Consider the following 22,265-nt stretch of genomic DNA (forward strand, 5'->3'; position numbering starts at 1 on the left):
CAGCAAAGAATAAAAAGACCTGTAAGACCACTAAACCCTTTAGACTTAGTAAACTGGACCTGAGTTGGCTCTGTACTTACTTAGACCACTTTTTCCATGTACACCAAATATCTTTGCCAAAAATCTACATGCTCATAATGCAGCGCAACGCTATGCAATATGAGCTTGTAGATCTGTATTTTTGGCTAATGTTCCCCATAATGTTCCCCAACTTATTCCCCAGAATATGCATGTTGGGGTTCAAGTGGTTATGTGTGTGTGTGTGTGTGTGTGTGTGTGTGTGTGTGTGTGTGTGTGTGTGTGTGTGTGTGTGTGTGTGTGTGTGTGTGTGTGTGTGTGTGTGTGTGTGTTTAGGGGTCAACCTGTGTGTGCCTCAACATGTTACAACATAAACCGATAAGCAGGGTAAACAGACCACGCAGTATTTGCTCCTCTACCATGGTCATGTGATGAGGGTCTGTTGGAAGGGGAGTCCTGTCTTTCTTTCACTTAGTGAACGTGCATTGGCAAACCGGCAGCCAATTATTATCTCCCTCTTTCACTTATTCACCAGAGTTGAAAACCGTTATAAACCACTTAAACCCCATATATAATAAGGCTGGGCAATATATCGATATCGAGGTATCAACATGCAAGGTATACATATCGATGAAGACGGCTTGAAATGAGGTATTGGTTTAATTAATTAACAGATACACTATGCATGCACATAGTAGCACATGCAAAAAAGCAGTCCATCTGTAACCAGGTGTGGTTATTTCAATAAAACCTACCTAACCCTTCTATGTGTACTGTGCAGTGTGCATGCATGGATATGCTATTCATTATCTGGGTTAGGCAGGCAGTAGAGCTAAAGCAGAAAAACATTAAAAACTATATACTGTATGCAATTGTTTTTACTAATATCGTGAGTAATATAGATATCGAGATATTCAACGTTATCGAATATCGAAGGTTTAATACCTTAACCTTAATAGTCCCCTGAGGGTCTAATAGGCTGCATCCTCTTATCCCTCTACACCAGTGGTTTTCAAAACTTTTCACATCAAGGCCCATTATTTATTCGGCCACAGACCACCATTTGATGAGATTTAGCCTCTCAGACCCAAAACTTCAAATATTTTGTTATCATAGGATAAGTTCCATGCTGTATTGATGTGTACCATAGAGATAACAAGCAAACGTTGATCAAAAGAACAAGTAACACGATAATGGCGAGTGGCGACTGGCGACCGTCAGGCCAGAGCTTCTAAATACGGCACAAACTTGTCGTTGTGTCTTTGGCCAGCGACCATGGTGTTTCTGAGGCGATGCACAGCGTTAACGTGATCCGCCTCTCTAGCACAGCGGTAACGTGACCCGCCTCTCCCCCCAAACAGACGCAGCTGACTGAGCTGTTGTTGATTAGCGTGACTGACAGAAGGACATAGGCTCAGCATTCTCATACTAAATGCTCCCTGCCGGTCGCAACAATTGTTCTGCATTCTCTATTTGTGTAGACTTGTGGTAAATTAAGTAATGCAGATGTTGAACAATAATTAAAGATCTACAAGGTTCCATTTGGTTACCAACTCTCCATCATTTAGCTGGGGACCACCTGGAACCCCCTCAAGGACCACAGGTGGTTCCTGCACCACTGGTTGAAAACCACTGCTCTACACCACATCTCTGCCAAAAACAGCCTATCTGCTACCGCACAAGGCGTCGCTGTGAGCTTGTAGATCTGCTATTTTGCCAAACATTCCGTAAGCCCACCGCGTACGCTCTGTCCAGTGCGATAGCTTTCCTTGGACATCAGATTCAAGAACTTCAAATGTTTCACTGATAACCTTTAAGTCTCCTGTTCAGTTCCTGGGTCAAAGGCCATAGGCTGCAGTGCCTCGGCTGATTGGCAGGCTGACGCTGGGGGTGTGGTGGCACTGACTGGATGGGATTCAGTAGGCTTGTATCTGTCGGTGTTTTTGGTATGTACCGGTACTCTCTTGTCATCTCATCTTGTCTCAGTCTCCAGGCATCAAACCCTGTACCCATCACTTTCAATCTCTCTATCTCTCTGTGCAGGTGTGTGTGTGTGTGTGTGTGTGTGTGTGTGTGTGTGTGTGTGTGTGTGTGTGTGTGTGTGCGTGTGTGCGTGCGTGCGTGCATGCGTGCGTGTGTTAGTGTGAATTATTTGTTGCAGCTGTCATTAAAGGGCCTACACCATGCTTTTAAAACTATATTTTTTGTATAAATATATGCTCAAAATTGAGTCTTAGACAGGTTTTAACCCTCAACAAACACTCTGACCATTCCTTTGTTTGTTCTAGCTCTACTATAATGAGGCTCTCCAGCTGCAATACCAAAAACGGCCTCTGTTTGCTCAGTGGCGCATCTAGTGGGGTTTTTCCAAAGAAAAAAAATTTTTTTTTGAAAAAAAAAATAATAATAATAATTTTTAAACAGAAACGTGTGTGACGTCACACGCGTCAATTCTCAGAACAGCACTGTTCTGAGAGCTTCTCATCTCTGTCTTCCCAAAACCAGAGAAAGACACACTTGTCAGAAATAGGACTTTGTGAGGATAGAAGGTGCCAGTGGGACACCAAAAAAAGGTTTTAAAATAGAAAAAGTGAAAATTCATGGTGTAGGTCCTTTAATCTGATGGCTAATCCAGGTGGTTTCCCTCTATCAGTCATGCTAAACTCTCCCAGACCACCAATGGAGAGACTATCTCTGCTCAAAACCACAACAGCATGGCACATTACCAAACCATTACAGTTTGTGGTCTGTTACAGGCCACACACACCATCCAACGACATGAAATTATGTCTAATTATATTTACCACTCCAACAGACGAGTAGCAACAGTAAAGATTTCTCCAGTTCCATAAAACGATTCCATGCCCCACGTTATTTCTTCTTAAAGTGCTAGCTTGTTGTTTTTGCTACCCTTACATTCTTTATTCCCAATTAGTCATATCTGAGCTGTGATTTAGTGCCTTTTGCACTCTGCTTTCTTAAACATTTCTTCTGACCTTTGTCTTTGACTTTTCCCCTTTATTACTGTGCCATGCCATTTCTCTTTCCCTCTCCTTTGCTCACTCCCTCCTCATCTCAACCAGAGCTTGTAAATCTGTCAACATTTGCTGTTTAGGTTTGTAAACGAGTTTCCTCAGGGAAGATCTGGCAAAAAAAAGTCACAATCATCAGCATCATTAATAACTATCCATGGGTCAGATATTTCCTTTGCTAATTAGCTTGCCGCACAGCATTCTTGCAGCATATTTTTGTCTGCTTATAAACAGAGAGATGAAAAGCTAAATCCATCTGATGGGAAAATATCAATCAAAATAGAGCTTATTATGGTTTGGTGGTGGGTTAAAGTTGACTTCTGACCCCCTGAAAATGTCCTATCAGTTATCGTCTATGTGACATGCTCCTTTTTTCCTTGTTTAGGTTTTGCGGCTTCTTTCTGTCACAGTGTACTTGAAGTTATCAGTGCCGCTAGTCTAAGCTGGGAGCGTGTGACGTCCGACAGAAAATGATTTTAATCCATCTCCAAGGCCTGTCCTGGGTCAGAGTGTTGTTATTACAATAGTTTGTGTTAAATGATTATAATAAAAAAAAGAAATAACATCTGACACAAAGGTGACTGGTGGCTCAGCCAGTAGTTCTTTTTTTTTAAAGATTTGTTTTTGGGCTTTTATTGATAGGATAGTAGACTGACAGGAAATGGGGGGAGAGATGGGGAGTGACACATTCCTGGATCGGGAATCAAACCGGCGCCGCCACCAGGCATCCATGCCTATGTGGCAATGCCTATGTGGCATGCGCCTTGGACCAGTAGTTCAGCGGGCGCCCCTCTGCTGATAGTTCATGGACCACAAGCTCCTTGGAGTTTGAATCCAGTCGTTTTCTTCTCTCTGACCTCGGTTACCTGTCTCTCCACACTCTGCTATCTAATAAAGCAAAACTTGTCTTAAAAAGAACACAAAACATCAGGCTTGCACCATCTCAGCAGAGCACTAAAGTCAATAGAGTGATAAGGCTTTGAACGCAGCCCCCCATCACTCTTCTTTACATACATTACTTCTTTATTCTATACCTTTGATGACCTGATAATAATAAAGCACATGGCTTTGTGTTATTCACAGGACTCTATCAATCTTCTTCATGGTGTGCTATTATTACAGCAGATAATATACAGTATATGCTGAATATTATTTTTTCAAGACACACATGCAAACTGTAGGCGCTCCCTCCCTCCCTCCCTCCCTCCCTCCCTCACTCACTCACTCCCTCTCTCCCTCATAGACACACAAAACCCAGCAAGAAGATGCTTCATCTGCCCTTTTGTCCCTCTGGTTCCCCTTATGCAACCTCTGCTCCTCTTCTGTGCAACATAAATTCGGTGTGTGTGTCTGCGTGTGTGTGTGTGCGTGTGGTACTGTGCATGCGTGCGCGCGAGTGCACATGCCTGTGTGTGTGTCTTTGATCTCATACTGTACTCCCCTGTAGCAATAATCTTAAAACAAAAAACAGCCTCTGTAATGGCACCATGCTGTTTGTGGGCCCTGACGGAATAGTACCATAAAAATTCTAATATCAGAGTCTGAGACAGGACTACCTGTACACAGATCTTATATGACCCTGCTGCAGAACGGCTAGAGACGCAGAACCCGGGGACACCATAGGGTGATGCGCTTTAACTGTTGGACGGTGCTGTATGGAAGACACATCTTGAAAACATTACTCTGCAAAGAGTCAAAAGTTTACCGGAGTTCATCTTTGGTTTTATTTTTTAGTGCTTTTTTGCTTACAGTTCAGTCAGACTTTACTGTTCTGTCTGCCTCTTCTCGTTTCCATTTTCTGCCCATCCATCTTTTCACTGTGCCTGCCCTCCCTATATAGGCCTATGGCAGGGGTCTTCAACGTTTTCAGGCCAAGGACGGACCCCTTAGTTGAGAGAGAGAGATGAAGCAGGGACCCCCACAATCTGTTCATAGACATAGTTTCATTGTTTGACAGCACGATCAACAGTGTATTTTGGATTCATGTTAATGTGTGTTTTCAGATATTTAAGCTTGAACGGTCAATACTTAATGAACTTGACCTTTCACTCTGTACTTAGTCAGCTCTTTTCCCCCTCCAAAGCTCTTTGCCGAAAATAGCTGATCTATGAGCTTGTAGATCTGCTATTTTTGGCTAAAGTTCTCAGAATATGGACGCTATAGGTTCAAGTGGTTAATATAAGAAAGGGGGAAAAAAACAAATACCTATCACACAAAGATTTGGAGGACTCCCTGTAGAAACTCTGGGGACCCCCTAGGGGTCCCAGACCCCCTGTTGTAGACCCCTGGCCTATGGAATAGAACCGCATAAAAGCGAGGGAGACTCGGACGGTGTGCTAAATCTGTGCATATCTTGCATTTTAATTGGAAAGAGTGTTTGTTAGGAAGAAGATAAATTAAATAACAACGGACTGATGAGAGGTAGGGCAAATTGGCATTTAGAGGGGGGAAAAAGAGAATGTCTGAAATCTCTGAATGAGACACAGGGAAAGAGAGATAGTGATGTTTTGGCTTTGGGTGTGGACAGTTTGTGGTCTCAGGGGCAAGCTTGGATGGGTGTTTCAGCAGGGGTAACCCTTGAAGGGGACGATGCTACCCAGAACTGTGGGGTTCCTGCCAACACAAACCCACGCTCCCAACCAAAAAGTCCCCCACAATCCCTTGCTTCGGCCAGGGGGGTGAATGTCTGAGCAGGCTAGAGAAGGGACACACCGGCGCCATGGCGATTCCTAAGACAGCTTATCTCTCTCTCTGATAGCGCTGTCAAAATAACTGCCAAGATACATAGCCAGGCAGAAACTGGTTAAAACCTGGACTGGCCAATCAGCAAGCCTGATGTCTGAGCCTGTCTCCTTCCACCTTTAGAGGGATCCAGGTTCCAAAAACACATCTCTCTCTCTCTCTCTCTCTCTCTCTCTCTCGTAGCCTAGCCTACTATAAATGCCACACAGATAATGAATATGAATAAAAATGGATTTTGACAAAGTAGTTATGCAATTTAACAGGGAATAGGCTACCCTTTTTTGACCATATTATCTACATTTGAGGCTACCCAAAACAGTGTCAGTAGTAGAACATGTTTTTAAATGGTTCAGGGTTGGCTACAAATTAAGTAAAAATGTGTCTATATGAGAAAGAAAAAATTCCCACTGTTTTATATGCAGTGAGAGAGATTATCCAATTAATTACTCTAATGTTAAATCCTTTTTGCCATTCTGCAGACCTTTGTTGTTGTCAGAATGTAAGTCATTTACTATGGTAGAGTGTGCCATCTAGTGGCAAAGTTGATCAATTACAGAGTAGCCTCAATAAGGCTGGATAATAGCGATTGGCTCTCTTATGAAAATCACAATTTATTTCCAACATTAATTTGTATGTGATTGAAAAAGGGTATGCTGAAATGTTGTTTTGAAGTTCGACGTTTGATGTGAAAAAAGTGAGTTCCCTAACCGGGAATCGAACCCGGGCCGCGGCGGTGAGAGCGCCGAATCCTAACCACTAGACCACCAGGGAAGGATACACGGCATCACTTTAGCAATTTATTGTTTATAACAGACTTCCACGTAGATGTCTGTGTCTAAATTATCTGCGACCAAATCTATCATCACTTGCTTCTGTTTTAATTATGGGAAACTACAACATCACATTATTTGATCGTCAGTGAATGATATCATTATCATACATTAGTTGGCTTGCTTGACTGACTGAGGTGTTATGATCGTTATCTCTGACAGCGTATTGGTTCTCAAGAGAAATTAGACGTTTGCCCGTGAGAGCTAGCCCGGCCCGGGGAGAAGGGTGACTTGGGCCTAGTGAAACTAGTGAAAACAGCAGATCTATATCGGCTATTTTCACTATTTCTTAAACATTTGTTTTCTAATTTATGGATTTCTTTCGACTCTTTTCTTTATTCATGAAATTACTTGCATGTTTTATTATGACATTTTTGTTTTCATTGAAAAACGTTTTGAAATAATAATAATTAAAAACAAAATATAGTAGAAAACAAAAAATAAAGGGACCCATAAAAATGGTGTCCCGACCATTAGGTTAGGTCCCGAGCCACTGTTTGGGAAACGGTCCTTTTGACTAGAGGTTCGGTCCATGTCACCGACTTTCCTACCACAAGGTGGCATAGTTGGGCGTCGATTCTTGACACATAGTCGTTAAGGGAAATAAGGATGCAGAAAAGGTATGTCAGCATTTATAACGTTAGTACACCGCATAACATCGCCTTTTACATAGAAATGCGTGTGTGCATTGGGGGTCACTTATCGTCGGTCCATTCCGCATTAGGTGTAATTAACATTTTCGAGGAAAGAGAAGCTTTTTTTACGCGTTAAAGGATTCCCCCAGCCAGCAGCTCCAGGTTGCTATTGTCTTCTTGTAAACACAGTGGCTGCTATATGCTAACTAGCGCCTACTGGACCTTGTACCTTCCTTCAGCTGCTGCGCGTGTTTGCTTCGTCTTCTTCTAGGCGGTGCAGCAGGTTATCTGTAAACGCCGTTTGTTATCTGTATAACTATACATCTGTAACATAGTGTGTTATCATTTGGTTGACTTTCCACACGCCGCCGCTTGAAGTGATTGAAGGTTGACGCTGATGCTGAAAGGGATCAGGAATCCCCACAGAGCTGCATGGAGACTGGATCATGTAGGGTTTGTTTTCATTTGGCCTCCTCTTACACCGTGGTTAGCCATCTGACTGCAGTGCTAATTAACATTTATAAATTTAATTATAAAATGTATTAATATTACTACAAGTGTTAACACTTGTAAATAACCTAGTCCATTTGATTCCATTTGTACACTCTCGGGTCTCGGAGTTGCGATGGATGCCACTGGGGATTTTACTGGGAAACACTGGGGAATTTACAGTGCCCGGAAATCGTGAATCGATACTGATTGTTGTTGATATAAATGCTGTTTTTCTCATCAGAGCAAATCATTTACAAGTGATGCTTATGGTGTGATTTTTCTTCTATGATTGCATGATCTTTACATATTTGGATTAATTGCCATGCCGAATCCGTAGTCTACTGTAATATTAGAAATACTGTTTGGGTGTGTGACAATATCAGACAGACATAAACATATTAGTAGATTTTTGGCGAGAAGCTATTTGCACATCCCTCCTTATTGGTCTCATCTGTAATCTCCTACTGTTTGGGTGTATGATGGGCTGGGACTAGACCTGTGTGTGAGTGACAATATCAGACATAGACATATAGTAGATATTTGGAGAGCAAATATTTGCACATCTCTCCTTATTGGTCTCATCTATATTCTCTCAAGACCGCTTACCGCAATGGGTTCCAAGATTGGTCAGTTACTATATCAGAGTGGCTCTTGTAGAAGATGCTTTTCATCGCCCTCCACTAGGCTGATGACCAACAGTGGCCTCCTCAGCCTCATAATCAATCACTGTGCTCTTATGTGAACAGTCAACAAGGTTAGCCTGTTCAACCCTGCTTTTCTTTCCTCCTCCAACAGGATTAGGAGGGTGTCTGAGAGCACAGCGTGAGAGGAGAGGTGTCTTCTTGGACACAGTTTGTTTGCATGCATTTCTAGAACCCTGCTGAGTGTCCAGATGGAGAAAAGGGAAAGGAAGCAGAGCTATTTTGCGAGGTAAGGGGCAATTGATTGTTAAGTTGTTATATTGCTTATGCAGCAAAACAAATACCTCTGTAGCATTATGGGCCTCCACTTCTATTTACCATCAATTTGCGCTTACATTTTATCTAGACCAATCTCCCTTGATAACAAATCTGAAAGTAATTTTTGTAGTGCTCTGCCAAAAGGTTTGACTGAGTCCATAATGTACTAGTGGAAAAGTGCCATGCACGACTAAACAAATAAACAACAAAATAACGACACATGGGTACCCGAGGCTAATGCGCGACTGACACTGACTATTGGCCATTGGCTGTAGAATATAGATTAAATCAAAGATCATAGAGAAAAATGTACATGCACAACAACAACAAAATAACTAGAAACTCATGATGCCTGTGATCCTCATGTTCTTTTACCAGTTAATCTACACCCAAGCACGCACGCATACACACACCACAGCAGCATGCATGTAATCCATTTACTGAAGAACATACAGATCTGGCAGTGTGTGTTTATATATATGATGATGTAAGTGGTGTGTATATACTGTATGTATGTGTGCGTGTGTGTATGATGTAAGTCACATAATTGGAAGCAATTGTTTATGTGAAAATAAAAACCACCAAGTAAGAAGAGCAGGAGTTAAGTGCTGGTGATACTATCATATCAAAGCTGTTGAAAGTGGGCTTGTGATGGATTAAAAGATACATTATAGAAGGTATTTTGTTCTTCTTATTTGATATATTCACCTCAGTTAGTAACTGATTTGCAAATATATGAACAAATTCAACACTTCGTTATTACCTCATGGGGTCATTCCCACCTGTCCAGCTGGCACTTTTCCAAAATAGGACAGGGTTGTAGATTTGATCTTTTTGGTGCGCGACATGATGGTACGCAACCAAGTATAACAGGCTTTTGGTTCATGCAGACATCCATTTGAGGAAGCCCACTTTAGCTGAGTGGACCTGTATGGAAAAGAGATGGCGAACGTTTTGTCAGGAAAAACAAGTCTTATCTCTGAACAGACACAGTTACTGCATGCGTCTGCAGCTCCAACATCATTTCCACCATATGTTCCCTTTCTTCCTCTCTGTACAACACAGAGCAAAGGTCCTCCTGGAACACGGATACTAACTCTGACTGGCATTACTTGCCACATTTATGCAAATGACTTGTGTGCAATGGAAGAAACTCACCATGGCTATTATAAGAGCTTGCTGTTTGTTTTGCCTGTCATGGAAAACTATCTGTGCTTAGTGCTGTTTGTGACAGAAGCACAAAAGAGCCAAGCTACTGAAAGGGAAGAGGAGTTTGTCTGGAACACTTGTCTGCATGTCTACTTGTCTCCGTGGTACAGTCGGAGTCTGGGAGGGAAAGCTAGAATACTCAATAAGACAGGCGTACAAACCTATAGAAAATGACTGCATTCCTCAGTGCTGGAGAGTGCTGAAGTGAAACAGCAGTATTGTTTGGAATGTGGCTGCAGATTCCCGAGTTCTATACCAGATGTGCACTGCATCAGATCGAGTGGGAGAATGACTGGCGGCTACACAGTAAAATCCTCAGTGTTCATTATCTATTTGAGTGTATACATTTTAACAAATGGACCTGGTACACTCTGAGTTAAATTAAAATCACACCCGTGTGAAGTGTGTGTGTGTGTGTGTGTGTGTGTGTGTGTGTGTGTGTGTGTGTGTGTGTGTGTGTGTGTGTGTGTGTGTGTGTGTGTGTGTGTGTGTGTGTGTGTGTGTGTGTGTGTGTGTGTGTGTGTGTGTGTGTCATGTGTACCGTTTTTTGTGACATTTGAAGAAAATATGTAGGAAAAGGAGCAAAAAGTGTGTTTTGGAGAAAATTCAAGATGGCGGACAATCTATCATGGCGCAAATGGGCGTGGCCTATATGGGGAGATGCGTCATGGCCCAAGGAATCCAGGGAAAAAATATTTTTAATTTTCCGACCTACGGTTCAAGAGTTACAGGCCAAAACGTAAAGTGGGGTGTTATGGCGCCACCATGCGGCCAAATGACACAATTATTTTTCATTTAATCCTTGAAATCATTATGAACCTCCTCTCCAAGTCTTGAAACTCTAGCCCCTATGGTTTGCGAGAGACAAATAATTGAATGTGAGTTTTTGCGATTCCATTATAAGTCAATGGGGAAAATTAATTCACTAATAAATTAATATCAATTAAACTATAGAACCTTTCTCTTAGAAAAGTAATAGCCCACGATTCCCGAGTAAGCCGGTCGATTTGACATATGGCGCGAGTGTGTGGTGGCAAAACTGTGGGACTAGTGGCGTGCCGAAGTTTAGGAAGTTCAGGCTACATACACACACACAGACAGACACACAGACAGACAGACAGACCCACACGGCCACGTAAAGGGAGCCTGTGCTTCACACAGCTCCAAAAACTGCTGTGCATTTCACTGTGCGTGCGTGAGGTGTGTGTGAGGAAACGGCCTGAGCTGATTGTCTGCAGTCTTATCGACCCACTGCTGCCCATCCATTAGGACACTAACACACTTAGGATATTTCTCTCTGACATCTTCTTTATTCCTCCTTGCCCCAGGCTATGGAGGCTCTGTAAGCCATGTGAAGACTCAAAATGGTCTCATCTTTACTCATTCCCACACAAAGGGCTAGGTTTTGAGCATACTAGACACTGCATGATTCCTTTAGTGCACAGGGAACCCGTGGATCCCCTGAACTGTGTCATTTATGCTGGATCTGCTGCAGCTTTGCCTGTTAATGAACCCTGACGCCGTCTGGCCACGCTATTACATCATTCCCATGTTAATTAATGATTAATCATGGCATGACCGGACAAGAAGAACTGACATCCTAGGGAGCAGAGTAAAGTGAGAGGACAGTGTTGCCATGGATTTGATTTATTTACATTGTTGGATGATTAACCATTATTAGAGAACTTCGATCTCAAACGTCGATCTAATTGTGGTGAATAACTTCAACATACTATATACAGTACATATGCCATTGTGCAGTTATTTATTGTTGCATTTTAAAGCATGGCTTGGTTTGAGAAGTCTTGCAGAAAATATTCCCTAGAGAAAAGATATAAAACTAAATGCAAAACATCCATAACTTACAGTGATGTTTAGCCAACACTAACATAGTTATTCAAGTCAGGTAATGTTTTGATGACTTTGGAGAAAATGTGATCATACGCAAAACTCCAAAACATAGTTATTAACGGGAAGATGGTCTGTGTTAATGTACGATTTATGGTAAGAGCTGTGAATAAACAGGTACATGCATTGACTTGCATGGTGTTCTTTGTTAGCCTACTAGTTTGGTGAAATTAAACATAACTTATCCTCACTCATGAGTCCTTTCTCCTCTTAAATCCAATCAGGTTGAAGAGGCGGAGACAGCTCAAACAGAGCCAATCAGAGAAGAGTGTGGTGGACCAAAATCCAGCTAATTCGCCCCTGAAGTCGCCCATCATCTCCTGTTCAGATACTGTGATTGTTAACCCGAAGGACAAGAATGAAAATACAGACATACAGAAAATCCCAGCAAATCCATCTGCCGGCTCAGGTAATGCATGTCTGTAAGCTAAATTCGAAAGAGGAAAAAAACTACATTTTGTCCTTTGTAACCTGCGGCTCTTTCCAGAAACATTAGTTTGTCATTTTAATTTAAATCTTTCATGCAAACAAACCCCATGGGATTTTACTACACCGAAAGGTATTACAATTTTGGAGTTTGACCTTCTTCCACACTTGTTATACTGGAATTTTATCACACTAAGTTTTCAGGTTGCATAGTGGCCTTAAAAACTATTTTTTACAGTCAATGGTTTATTATAATCTAGAACCACCAAAAAAAAAAAAAAAAAAAAAAAATTGTAACACAAGAACATATTTAAAAGGAAAACACTGTCAGACCTTTGCTCCTGTTAGGCTAGAACCACAGTTGGCGATAGTAGGGACAGTATGTACGGATGTATGGCTGCAGACTCTGCTGATGCAACATGCTTGTGTTCACCGGAAACGATAAAGTCAGATTTGTTTTTAAATGAAAATGTACGCAACTTCCTTGCAGGACAATAGTTCCAACTTCCAACACATATATCACCTTGTGTTTAAGGGTAGATGCAATTGGTACCTGTATGTACCTGCAGACAAGAACAAACATATTCCCAATGCTCAAACCAAAAAATGTACATTGTAGCCTAAATCACTGGTTCCCCAGCACTGGTTCAGGACCTATTTGTGGGTTGTGGACACATTTTTATAGGTCCCATAATCTTTTGTTTCCTACATTTAGTTTTTAATCATTATTATTTCAACATTCCCCAAAAAGCTAAGCTAATTTTCATGAATAAAAAAGAAGTGTGTGTGTCTGTCTGTCTGTCTGTCTGTCTGTCTGTCTGTCTGTCTGTCTGTCTGTCTGTCTGTCTGTCTGTCAAAGTTCTAAGTAATTTCATTATAAATCAAATAAGAATCGAAGAAATTCCACAGTTTAAGAAGTAGTGAAAATATTGTATTTTGAATTTAGTAGTGCTTCTCATGAGCAGCTGTTAACGTAGGTTTGTTTACAGTGTTGTATGTAGACTGCCCATCAAGTCCATGTTGACAGTGTTAATGGACAACTATTATGAGTACATCGCTCCTCGGGTCAGCAGCTGTGTAAACCCTGCAGTATGTCGCTTTATTAAGACCATTGTTTCCTGTAGCACGACATGAACATCAAATCAAACATCAACAGCAGCTCTCAGGAACCATTACAGTTCTCCAAAATAATAATTTACTGCTGCCTTTCAGTTAGAATTATGATACACAGCTAAGCAAACACATTGTAGGCTAGCCTGTGTGTGTGTGTGTGTGTGTGTGTGTGTGTGTGTGTGTGTGTGTGTGTGTGTGTGTGTGTGTGTGTGTGTGTGTGTGTGTGTGTGTGTGTGTGTGTGTGTGTGTGTGTGTGTGTGTGTGTGTGTGTGTGTGTGTGTGTGTGTGTTGTGTGTGTGTATGTCAAGATACTGACTGGTTTATGAATATATTTGTGTGATTAGAATTAACAGTCACAGTTCAGTATGAAGCCAATGAATGAATTACTGTTGTCACACAATCAAGAGAGGTATTGTGTTGAGACACACACACGCAGCCACGCACGCACGCACGCACACACACACAAAGCAGTAGTCTGGTTGCCCTTAGTCATGCCCACTCTTTCCATAAAGGAGGTAGTGCCCGGAAGGAGTGTGTTTGGGAGTGTTGGACTAATAACTTCTAGCAACAAGAAAATGCTGACTAGGACCTTCTACTATTACAAATGTCTATTGTGTGTGTCTGATTTCTTCATGTGCGTGTGGTGTGTATTTTAACACCTAGAAATTGATGAGCCAGCACATTGACCGACATTGAGTCATAAAGCAACCAACTGTACAATGATTGTCCTGTCCTCATTTAGAAATGTGTCTGTCTGTCTGTCATGGCTATTGGCTAAAACATTTATTTCTTTTACGATTTAGCTGAACACTGAATGATGTATATGTATACTGCTAAATGCCTAAATTGGGTATTTTGCTGATGAAAAGGCACCTGTGAATAGCTGCTCTTATATGGATCGAAGGATGTATGTTAGTTATACTAGCCCTTACCCGTTCAAAGATATGAGCTCCGAAATGATGTGCAGTGTGTGGGTTATGGGATGTGCACTGTGCACACAGTATATGAGGGATGGAAAGTAACTTTAACTGGTGCTTGCATGCTAATATGTAGGAGCATCAATGTAAGAAATACCCGTTCCATTTAACGGCTACAGAGATACTGTGTACCGATCTGCATGATTTTTGGACAACATCTGTAACAGGGCCAGAACCCCCCCCCCCCCGCCCGCCCGCCCACCTGCACACACACACACACACACACTCCCCCCCCCCCCCCCCCCCCCCCCCGTGTGTGTGTGTGTGTGTGTGTGTGTGTGTGTGTGTGTGTGGGTGGGTGTGGGTTTGTGTGTGATTGTGCATGGCCTGAACAACAGCGCCCCTCCCTTAACTGACTTTTGTGTGGTCACAAAAGGTACTGTAGGCTAAATAGATATAGATACACCATAAAAATGCTAATATACAGCATATGATTTGTGAAAGTGACAAACGGGCTTCACAGTTATGTCAGGTATGTTCATATGCTAATGGTGATGCGATTTCAGATCAATTGCTCCAGCCACTGAGGAGAAACGCTGTGACAGACACCCACTCAGACACTCACTCAGACAGACACTCAGACAGACATTCGGAAAATTATATGTTTGATGTTGTAATAACTTCCTGTGACTGATGCAGTAATTGTTAAATATAGAGAACCTCTCATTTGTCCCCATGAAGTGCTCTTATTATGAATGCATTGAGATTATATCAATGTTTTCTGTTGATATTTTCTCACCAGGCTGTTCTGGTTCTCTTTATGCGCTGGCCACTCACTCACTCTCTCTCTCTTTCTCACTCTACCTGTATGTCTCTCTCTCACAGATGTCAGCTGCAACAGTAACAGTCAGGCCAAGAGAGAGAAAAAGAGGCCCCCAGGAACAGTGGAGTTCATTGTGAGTAATTCATCCTACAGTCATAGCCTGTTGTAACTCCAACCCCTCTTGAAGATTATATGGATGCTAGGTTGAACCCTGTATTCGTATGAATCATAAGGGATTTGATCTCATGTTGCAGGTTGGACCCAATGATACACTCAACATCATTGCACTTAAATTCAACATCACACCAAACAAACTGGTCCAGCTGAACAAGCTCTTCTCTCGCAGTGTTTACCCTGGTCAGGTAGGACGTTGGCCTGAGCCACATTCTGCAGATTCACCCTGTCCGTCCGTTGTAGTTCTGACTTCTGACTAATGCAGCTCTCTCTCCATCACACTTGCAGAAACTGTTTGTCCCTGATGTTAGCCTGTCTGAATCAGAGTCAAAGTCTGAGAATTCCTGTGATCCTTTCTGCACAAATGGACGACCACAGGAAGCATCACATGTAAGTTATAACGCACTGTTTACAGGTCTGTGTAAAGGGGGGCAGGTATTTTGGGGGTGCTCAGACCGGGTAAAGTTCCTGCCCAGTGCCCACCACTGCAGAGACTAGGGGTTTAAATCATCCACGACTGCGCTGAATTCACGTGGCCAGGCGTTCCAACAAACACATCACGATCGGTGATACCTATGAGGAATGGTGGGTCCCTCCACACGTGCCTCCTGGTGTAGCTGTTCACTGGCAGGCGAAGTGGCAGGCGATTTCATGTGTATGGGAAGAGATGTTTCAATACCAAGTGTGTTGGGCAATAAGGGAATTGTTATAACGACTAAATTGGGAAGAAGAATTGGCTAAAACAATTTGATTAAAATATGTTTATCATGTGGATCTCTGGATCCATATGGGAACAGTGTGGGTCCAATGTGGATCAGACATCATGTGGCCAGTCTGTGACATCAGTTGTTTGTGACCCCAAATTCGACCAAGGTTTCAGCCCCATCTGAATCCCTTTGACTAACACGCAGACAACCCTTTTAGAGATGTCTAGCCTCCTATGGAGCCACGCTGTAAGAAATAAATAGTTTATTTTCAAATGTCTAAGTTTTGACCTAACAGTCTTCTTTAAGGTATTGACTGTTTTGCTTCATGCAAAAAGACAGACCTTTGGCCCTGTTCTTGTATGTGTTTGGGTGGAAAGGTTATATTGTATAATTTTCACATTGTATAGGCAGGGGAACCTAACGCAGGGTTTCTCAATTGTGGTCCGTAACGCCAGTCCAGAGGTGCCACAGAATACTTTGATAACATTTGGAATTCATAAATATCATTTAAGTTAAACCACATAGACCCTCTATGCTTAGTAGGAGTTATTTTTCCATCTACACCAAAAAGCAGATCTACAAGACCACAATGTGACACGTTGTGAGCCTATCCCCCAGAATATGGATTCTGGGTTCAAATGTCATGCATGCATGCATACATTTATTTTATTCTGTTCTAATGGAAACGGATAGTTCCTCCGTGACATACTGTATCTTTCTTAGGTTTGCTTAGATTTGCATAATTTACGTAGTGTATTATGACGTCAGACATTAAAGATTCTAAAAATTAACAGTGCAATTCAGGGGTGCCATCCATGGATGAAAAAGTCATTTACAGGGGTGCCCTGAGTCAAAGTTATGGGAACCACTGGTATAAGGGCACAACAAGTAGTCAGAGCGTTTCGGGCAAAAATCGTTCACTTTATGATAGAAGCATGTAATTTGGCACACAGTTAGAACATGCCATATGGAACATTTTTGGCTATAGGGCCATTGCAGATTTGTCTTGGGAAACTTGTGGGAGCCAACCAAAGTTGGGCTCTCATAGACTTTACTATACAGCCAAATAATACAAAAAAATAAATATGCTTTAAGTAGCATGTGAGGGATCAAACTAGGTGTTTTTCATGATTCTGAATCCAATGCAAGCATTTGTTTTGCACGAAAAACATTCCTTTCCGAGAAACGGACCACACAAAATTGTGAAAAGTGATGACTCGTCACTAAACCATGGTTTTATGAGGGCAGTTTTTAGCCAAAGGAATGTTTTTCATGCAAAACAAATGCTTGCATTGGATTCAGAATCCCAAAAATGTTCCACATGGCATGTTCTAACTGTGCGCCAAATTACATGCTTCTATCATAAAGTGCACGATTCCATCAAAATACTGCCCGAAACGCCTGGACTAAAGAAGAGAGGTGAACATGACCTGTAGGATATGATGTCTGATCTGGCTTTGTACTGGCTTCCAGGACGGTGTTTCAAACAGCTGCTCAGCAAAACCCTTACGACGACAGCTATCTCCACCCTCGGAGGATGAAAGCCCAGCAACGGTTAAATTCATCAAGATGAGCTGCAAATACTTCACAGATGGCATGGTGAGAAGTTGTTTCATTTATTTTAAATCATGGTAATATTTGCTTGTTTCTAGTTAATTAACTGAGGGCAGCAGCATTTGCCATCCATACAGGTAGTTGATTTTGTCCCAGACCCTTATGTTATTGATATAAAACAAGAGCAAGAGAGCAATGTTTATATTTTGGCATGTGCCGTCAATGCGGAATCTGTAGTGGGGCTCAAAAAACATATACTGTATAGAAAATGAGGAAAGACAATAATTCAGACTTCAGTAGTATGAGAGATTTTACTTAAAGAAAGAGGTGGTGCCATAGTTTTGTACTTTTTCTGGTTTTCATTTGTCTAGGAGGTTGACAGTATTTCATTAGACCCCCTGGTGTGGTGGTTATGAGCAATTATGTATTCCCTTTGTATTTTGGGTTTCTTCCTCGAGGCTGCCACCTTGCGGGTCAAAAGTGCCGATCCAAAAACACAGAGTGACATCATATAATCATCCCCTCCCCTTTTACCATTCACCCAACACTGTGGGTGTGACTAACTTCAGCTGGGTTACCACCACCCACCATGACAACCAGGCATACTTAATGAACTGGTGGGTGTGGCCACATAAAAACCTAATGATAATCATGTTTTAGGAAGGGGGGGGGGGGGGGGGGGGAATCATGGCACTTGCACGTGCAACGGAAATCCGGTCTGACTCAACTCATGTCAAGTCTGAATTTGATTTAAGTACCTACAACAGTCGACCCCAGGGTGAGGGGCTGGCTTTGATAATAGCAGCTAAGGAAGATGGCTTCATACGTGGTCACAAACCCAACAATGCAACTCAATTAACACCCTTGTGTGAATGACAACACATCCATCTTGAAAACAAAGGATGGGTCTCCACATCTGTTCAAACGGTACCCATCGTAAATTCCATGCCTGCAAGCCGAGATGTAAATCTCAAATGAATACAACAACCAGTTGGTAAAGAGAGAGAGCTCCTAAAGTAAATGATATACAGTATGGCAGGGGTCTTCAACAGGGGGTCCATGACCCATAGGGGGTCCTCAGAGTTACTACAGGGGGGCCGCCAAAATCTTTGTGTGTTAGGATCATTATTTTAAATGAACAACTTGAACAAAAATAGCAGATCTACAAGCTCTCAACGCCTCACAGCGCGAGGCGTTGAGAGCTTGTAGATCTGCTATTTTGGCAAATGGGTTTGATGTTTGAGGTTAAGTGGTTTAAATGTCTGAAAAAACACATTAACGCAAATCCAACATAGACTGATGACAGTGCTGTCAAACATGTCTATGAATCCATCTATGAAATCTGTGAAAATCTGCTACACAATTTTATCCAATATGTAGTGGGGGTCCCTACTTTATTTCCCTCTCAGCTAAGGGGTCTGTTGAATAAATAATAAAATAATAACTTACCTGTAAATAAATATGGATATGGATAACTCCATAACCAAAATAAGATAGAGACGAGCCAAAGGACAATCAATAAATTGCTGTATTGAAGAGAGTCAGACAAAGAGACAAAACAGTGAGCATACCATCCTAGTGGCAGCTTGCTAATTCTCTCTCTTCTAAAGATGGAAGTTAACATACAGTATATAAAGAATACAGATTATGACAGTTAGATCGTGGGACTCATTGATTCGTTCCCATATCAAAACAAGAAGACAGAGACATGTAGTGTTGGTAACTTTCCACTAGTCAGAACTTACAGTACAACCAAAACATGGTCACCTATACTGTAAGTTCAGACAGTAGTTCATAATATAACCTTATATGGTCATATGATCCTCATACACAAATCATACAATTATGTATCATAATTCATATCTATCAGTGTCCTTGGCCTGAAAACGTTTAAGACCCCTACAGTATGGCATATGTTCATTTTAAATGTTCACATCTTAAAATGACTTGTTTTCTGTCTTGATTTGTGTTCATTTTTATTTTGATCTGGCAGGGCGTGGTGGGAGGAGTGATGATTGTGACCCCAAACAACATCATGTTTGACCCCCACAAGTCGGACCCCCTGGTGATCGAGCACGGCTGTGAGGAGTACGGCCTGATCTGCCCCATGGAGGAGGTGGTCTCTGTGGCGCTCTATGACGACGTGTCCCGCATGAAGCTCAAGGACGCCCTGCCGTCGTAAGGCCACTTGATCTTTGCTCGTGATATACATACAAGCAAGGGTCTTCAACAGGGGGTCCGGGACCCCTAGGGGGTTCTCAGAGTTACTACAGGGGGGTCCTCCAAATCTTTGTGTGATGAAAGATTTTTTCCTCTTTTTTTTATATTAACAACTTGAACCCTGGCGTCCATATTCGGAGAACTTTAGCCAAAAATAGCAGATCTACAAGCGCACAACGGCGTTGTGAGCTTGTAGATCGGCTATTTTCGGCAAAGAGCTTTGGTGTAGAGGGGAAAGAGCACACTAAGTACAGAGTGAAATATCTGAAAACACATATTGACATGAATCCAAAACACATTGACATGAATCCAAAATACAATGATGAAACTATATGGAATCTATGGGTTTTGGGGGTCCCTGCTTCATCTCTGTCTCAACTAAGGGGTCCTTGGCCTGAAAACGTTGAAGACCCCTGACATACAGTATATTATATTTTTTTACTCTTTGTTTGGATCTCAGCCTAAAATTCGCTTAACTTTCTTGTTCCTTTCCTTTCAATTTATGAATACATATTACTATGTATCTCACTGCTGTCTAAAATATGAACTGCTTGTGTCAGGCCCTATGTGTTGCAATCCCACTTTCTCACTCACTCTGTCCCTTTCCAACTCACGACAATTCTTATGCAATGCTCATTTTTTATTTATAGTTTATATAATTTGTTTATTTTAAGTCATTTATATATTATTTTATTTTTCATTTGTTTCATTCTTTAAATTTTGCATTTTACAATTTAAAAGCCAATTTCAGTTATGTTTCAGTTATGTTTCAGTTACATTTCATTATGTTCATTTCTGTTCGATATTTCTTTTTCAACATCTCCCCCCCTCCCCTCATGGTGGTATGCGGTGTGTGTGTGTACGGTGTGCTCTGTGATGCCACAGAGACCTACCCCAGGATCTGTGTCCTGTGTACAGGCCCGGGGAATGGGAACAGCTGCCCTCTGAGCGGGACCTCAACCCCTTCAGTCGCTATGAGGCTCTGGATTCCAAGGGGCCCATTATCCTGGACGACATCGACTCGGCCCTCTCAGAAAGTGGTAACGCCCAACACATATTATACAGACATTCAGGTAGGGGTGGGCGATTTGGTGATAATTATCGTTGAGACAATATAATGCCTCCACGATAATGCCTTTTCAGAGGTATCGTATATCGTGATACAATTGAGGGAGCCGTGTAAAAAATCCAGTTTAATCATTAATACAGAGATTCATTGCAGAATTCAATTTTGGTCAAAATCATCAGTTCTCAAACTTTCAAATGTCAAGGTCTCCACTTAACTCTGACAGTATACAAATGAAACCAAATGGACCCGTAAGGGTCCATTTGGTTTCATTTGTATACTGTCAGAGTTACTTGTAAAGTTCAATTTAGTACTTCCAAAAGGAACCCAGAGAGTCTTTTGTCAAGTAACTTGAAAAATAACCATAAAAACCAACGTGAAAAAGAATCGTGATAAAATCGTGTATCGTGATACAAATTGGGAAAATATTGTGATATTGTATTTTTCCATATCGCCCACCCCTAGATTCAGGTCATTTTCTATTCTGTGGCAGCTGAATGAATTCAAGTGTCCGGTGAAAGAATTACTGTTAACTGTTGAGTGTGAACTCGACTGTGCAACAATGTTTGTTCTTGATCAGCGACAAATTGAATTGTTAATAATGCTAATTGACTGAAGAGTAATCTTGTAAATGGCAGGGAGTGGAGGGGGCGAGCAGGCGGAGAAGACTCCGTCAGATGAGGGCTTCACAGAGCTGGAGCCCACGGTCAACGGGAGCGCTGAGGAATCGGAGGCGATGCCTTCCAAGGCACCAAGCAATATCAGCGGAGATCAACAGGAGCTTCTGAGACCTGCCGACTCTGAAAAGGAAGACTCTCATCTGACGCCAAAACTCTGTCAGACCAAAGTGAAGCCGGACGAGGAAGAGGACGAAGGCGTGCCTCAGAACAGCCAGAACAGCTCGGTAAAGGAGGGAGAATCGCTGCAATCCTCCTTAGAAGCGGAAAAACAGCTTGACGTGAATGACAAACCTACAGGCACGGAAGGATTGAAAACCAAAGACATCGAATCTAAAGGGACCGCAGACTTGGCGAACGGTGTACATGATATGGTTGGCCTCAGCAGCCCTAAGGACCCGTGTCTTGAGTTGGAGCTGCAGAACGGACCAACAGTGGGGGAAGCACTGAGCGAGACCGAGAGACAGAAGAGGAACTACGAGGTAGAGATGAAGACCTGGCTATTGGAGAGGATGCAGGCACCCATAGAAGGTGAGAGTTCTTTCTCACACCCGGTCTCTTAAAGGGATACTTAGCCAATTTTGAAACTGAATCGCATTGTTATGTGTGAGGAGCAGTGGTGCATTGGTGATTCCATGTTTGGGGGGTCACTTATCTAAAGACATCACGCGCACGTCACTCAACACCTACTATACAGGTCTATTGATATGCAATACAGGTTTGTTTCTTTGTTAAAACACCCTGTTGTGACACTAAAGCGTTG

At 42.1% G+C, this 22,265-nt stretch overlaps 1 protein-coding gene across 4 annotated transcripts in view; it reads left to right on the forward strand.

Annotated features, from left to right (window-relative positions):
• Positions 1 to 22,265, forward strand: part of ncoa7b (nuclear receptor coactivator 7b) — a 53,744-nt gene that overhangs the window by 20,681 nt on the left and 10,798 nt on the right. The window contains exons 1-10 of one of the 4 annotated variants that reach the window (XM_080745368.1): positions 7,197 to 7,242; positions 8,545 to 8,679; positions 12,050 to 12,234; positions 15,167 to 15,237; positions 15,359 to 15,466; positions 15,567 to 15,668; positions 17,459 to 17,584; positions 19,533 to 19,717; positions 20,645 to 20,799; positions 21,464 to 22,033. In XM_080745368.1, coding sequence (XP_080601494.1) covers positions 8,642 to 8,679; positions 12,050 to 12,234; positions 15,167 to 15,237; positions 15,359 to 15,466; positions 15,567 to 15,668; positions 17,459 to 17,584; positions 19,533 to 19,717; positions 20,645 to 20,799; positions 21,464 to 22,033 — 1,540 coding nt within the window. In that variant the 5' untranslated portion in view covers positions 7,197 to 7,242; positions 8,545 to 8,641. Of the gene's footprint in view, positions 1 to 7,196; positions 7,243 to 7,322; positions 7,706 to 8,544; positions 8,680 to 12,049; positions 12,235 to 15,166; positions 15,238 to 15,358; positions 15,467 to 15,566; positions 15,669 to 17,458; positions 17,585 to 19,532; positions 19,718 to 20,644; positions 20,800 to 21,463; positions 22,034 to 22,265 lie in introns of those variants that run through there. The other 3 variants (XM_080745370.1, XM_080745367.1, XM_080745369.1) reach the window with 3 other exon arrangements.

This window comes from Nannobrachium achirus, assembly GCF_963921795.1.
Source record: "Nannobrachium achirus genome assembly, chromosome: 16".
Classification (NCBI taxonomy): Eukaryota; Metazoa; Chordata; class Actinopteri; order Myctophiformes; family Myctophidae; genus Nannobrachium; species Nannobrachium achirus.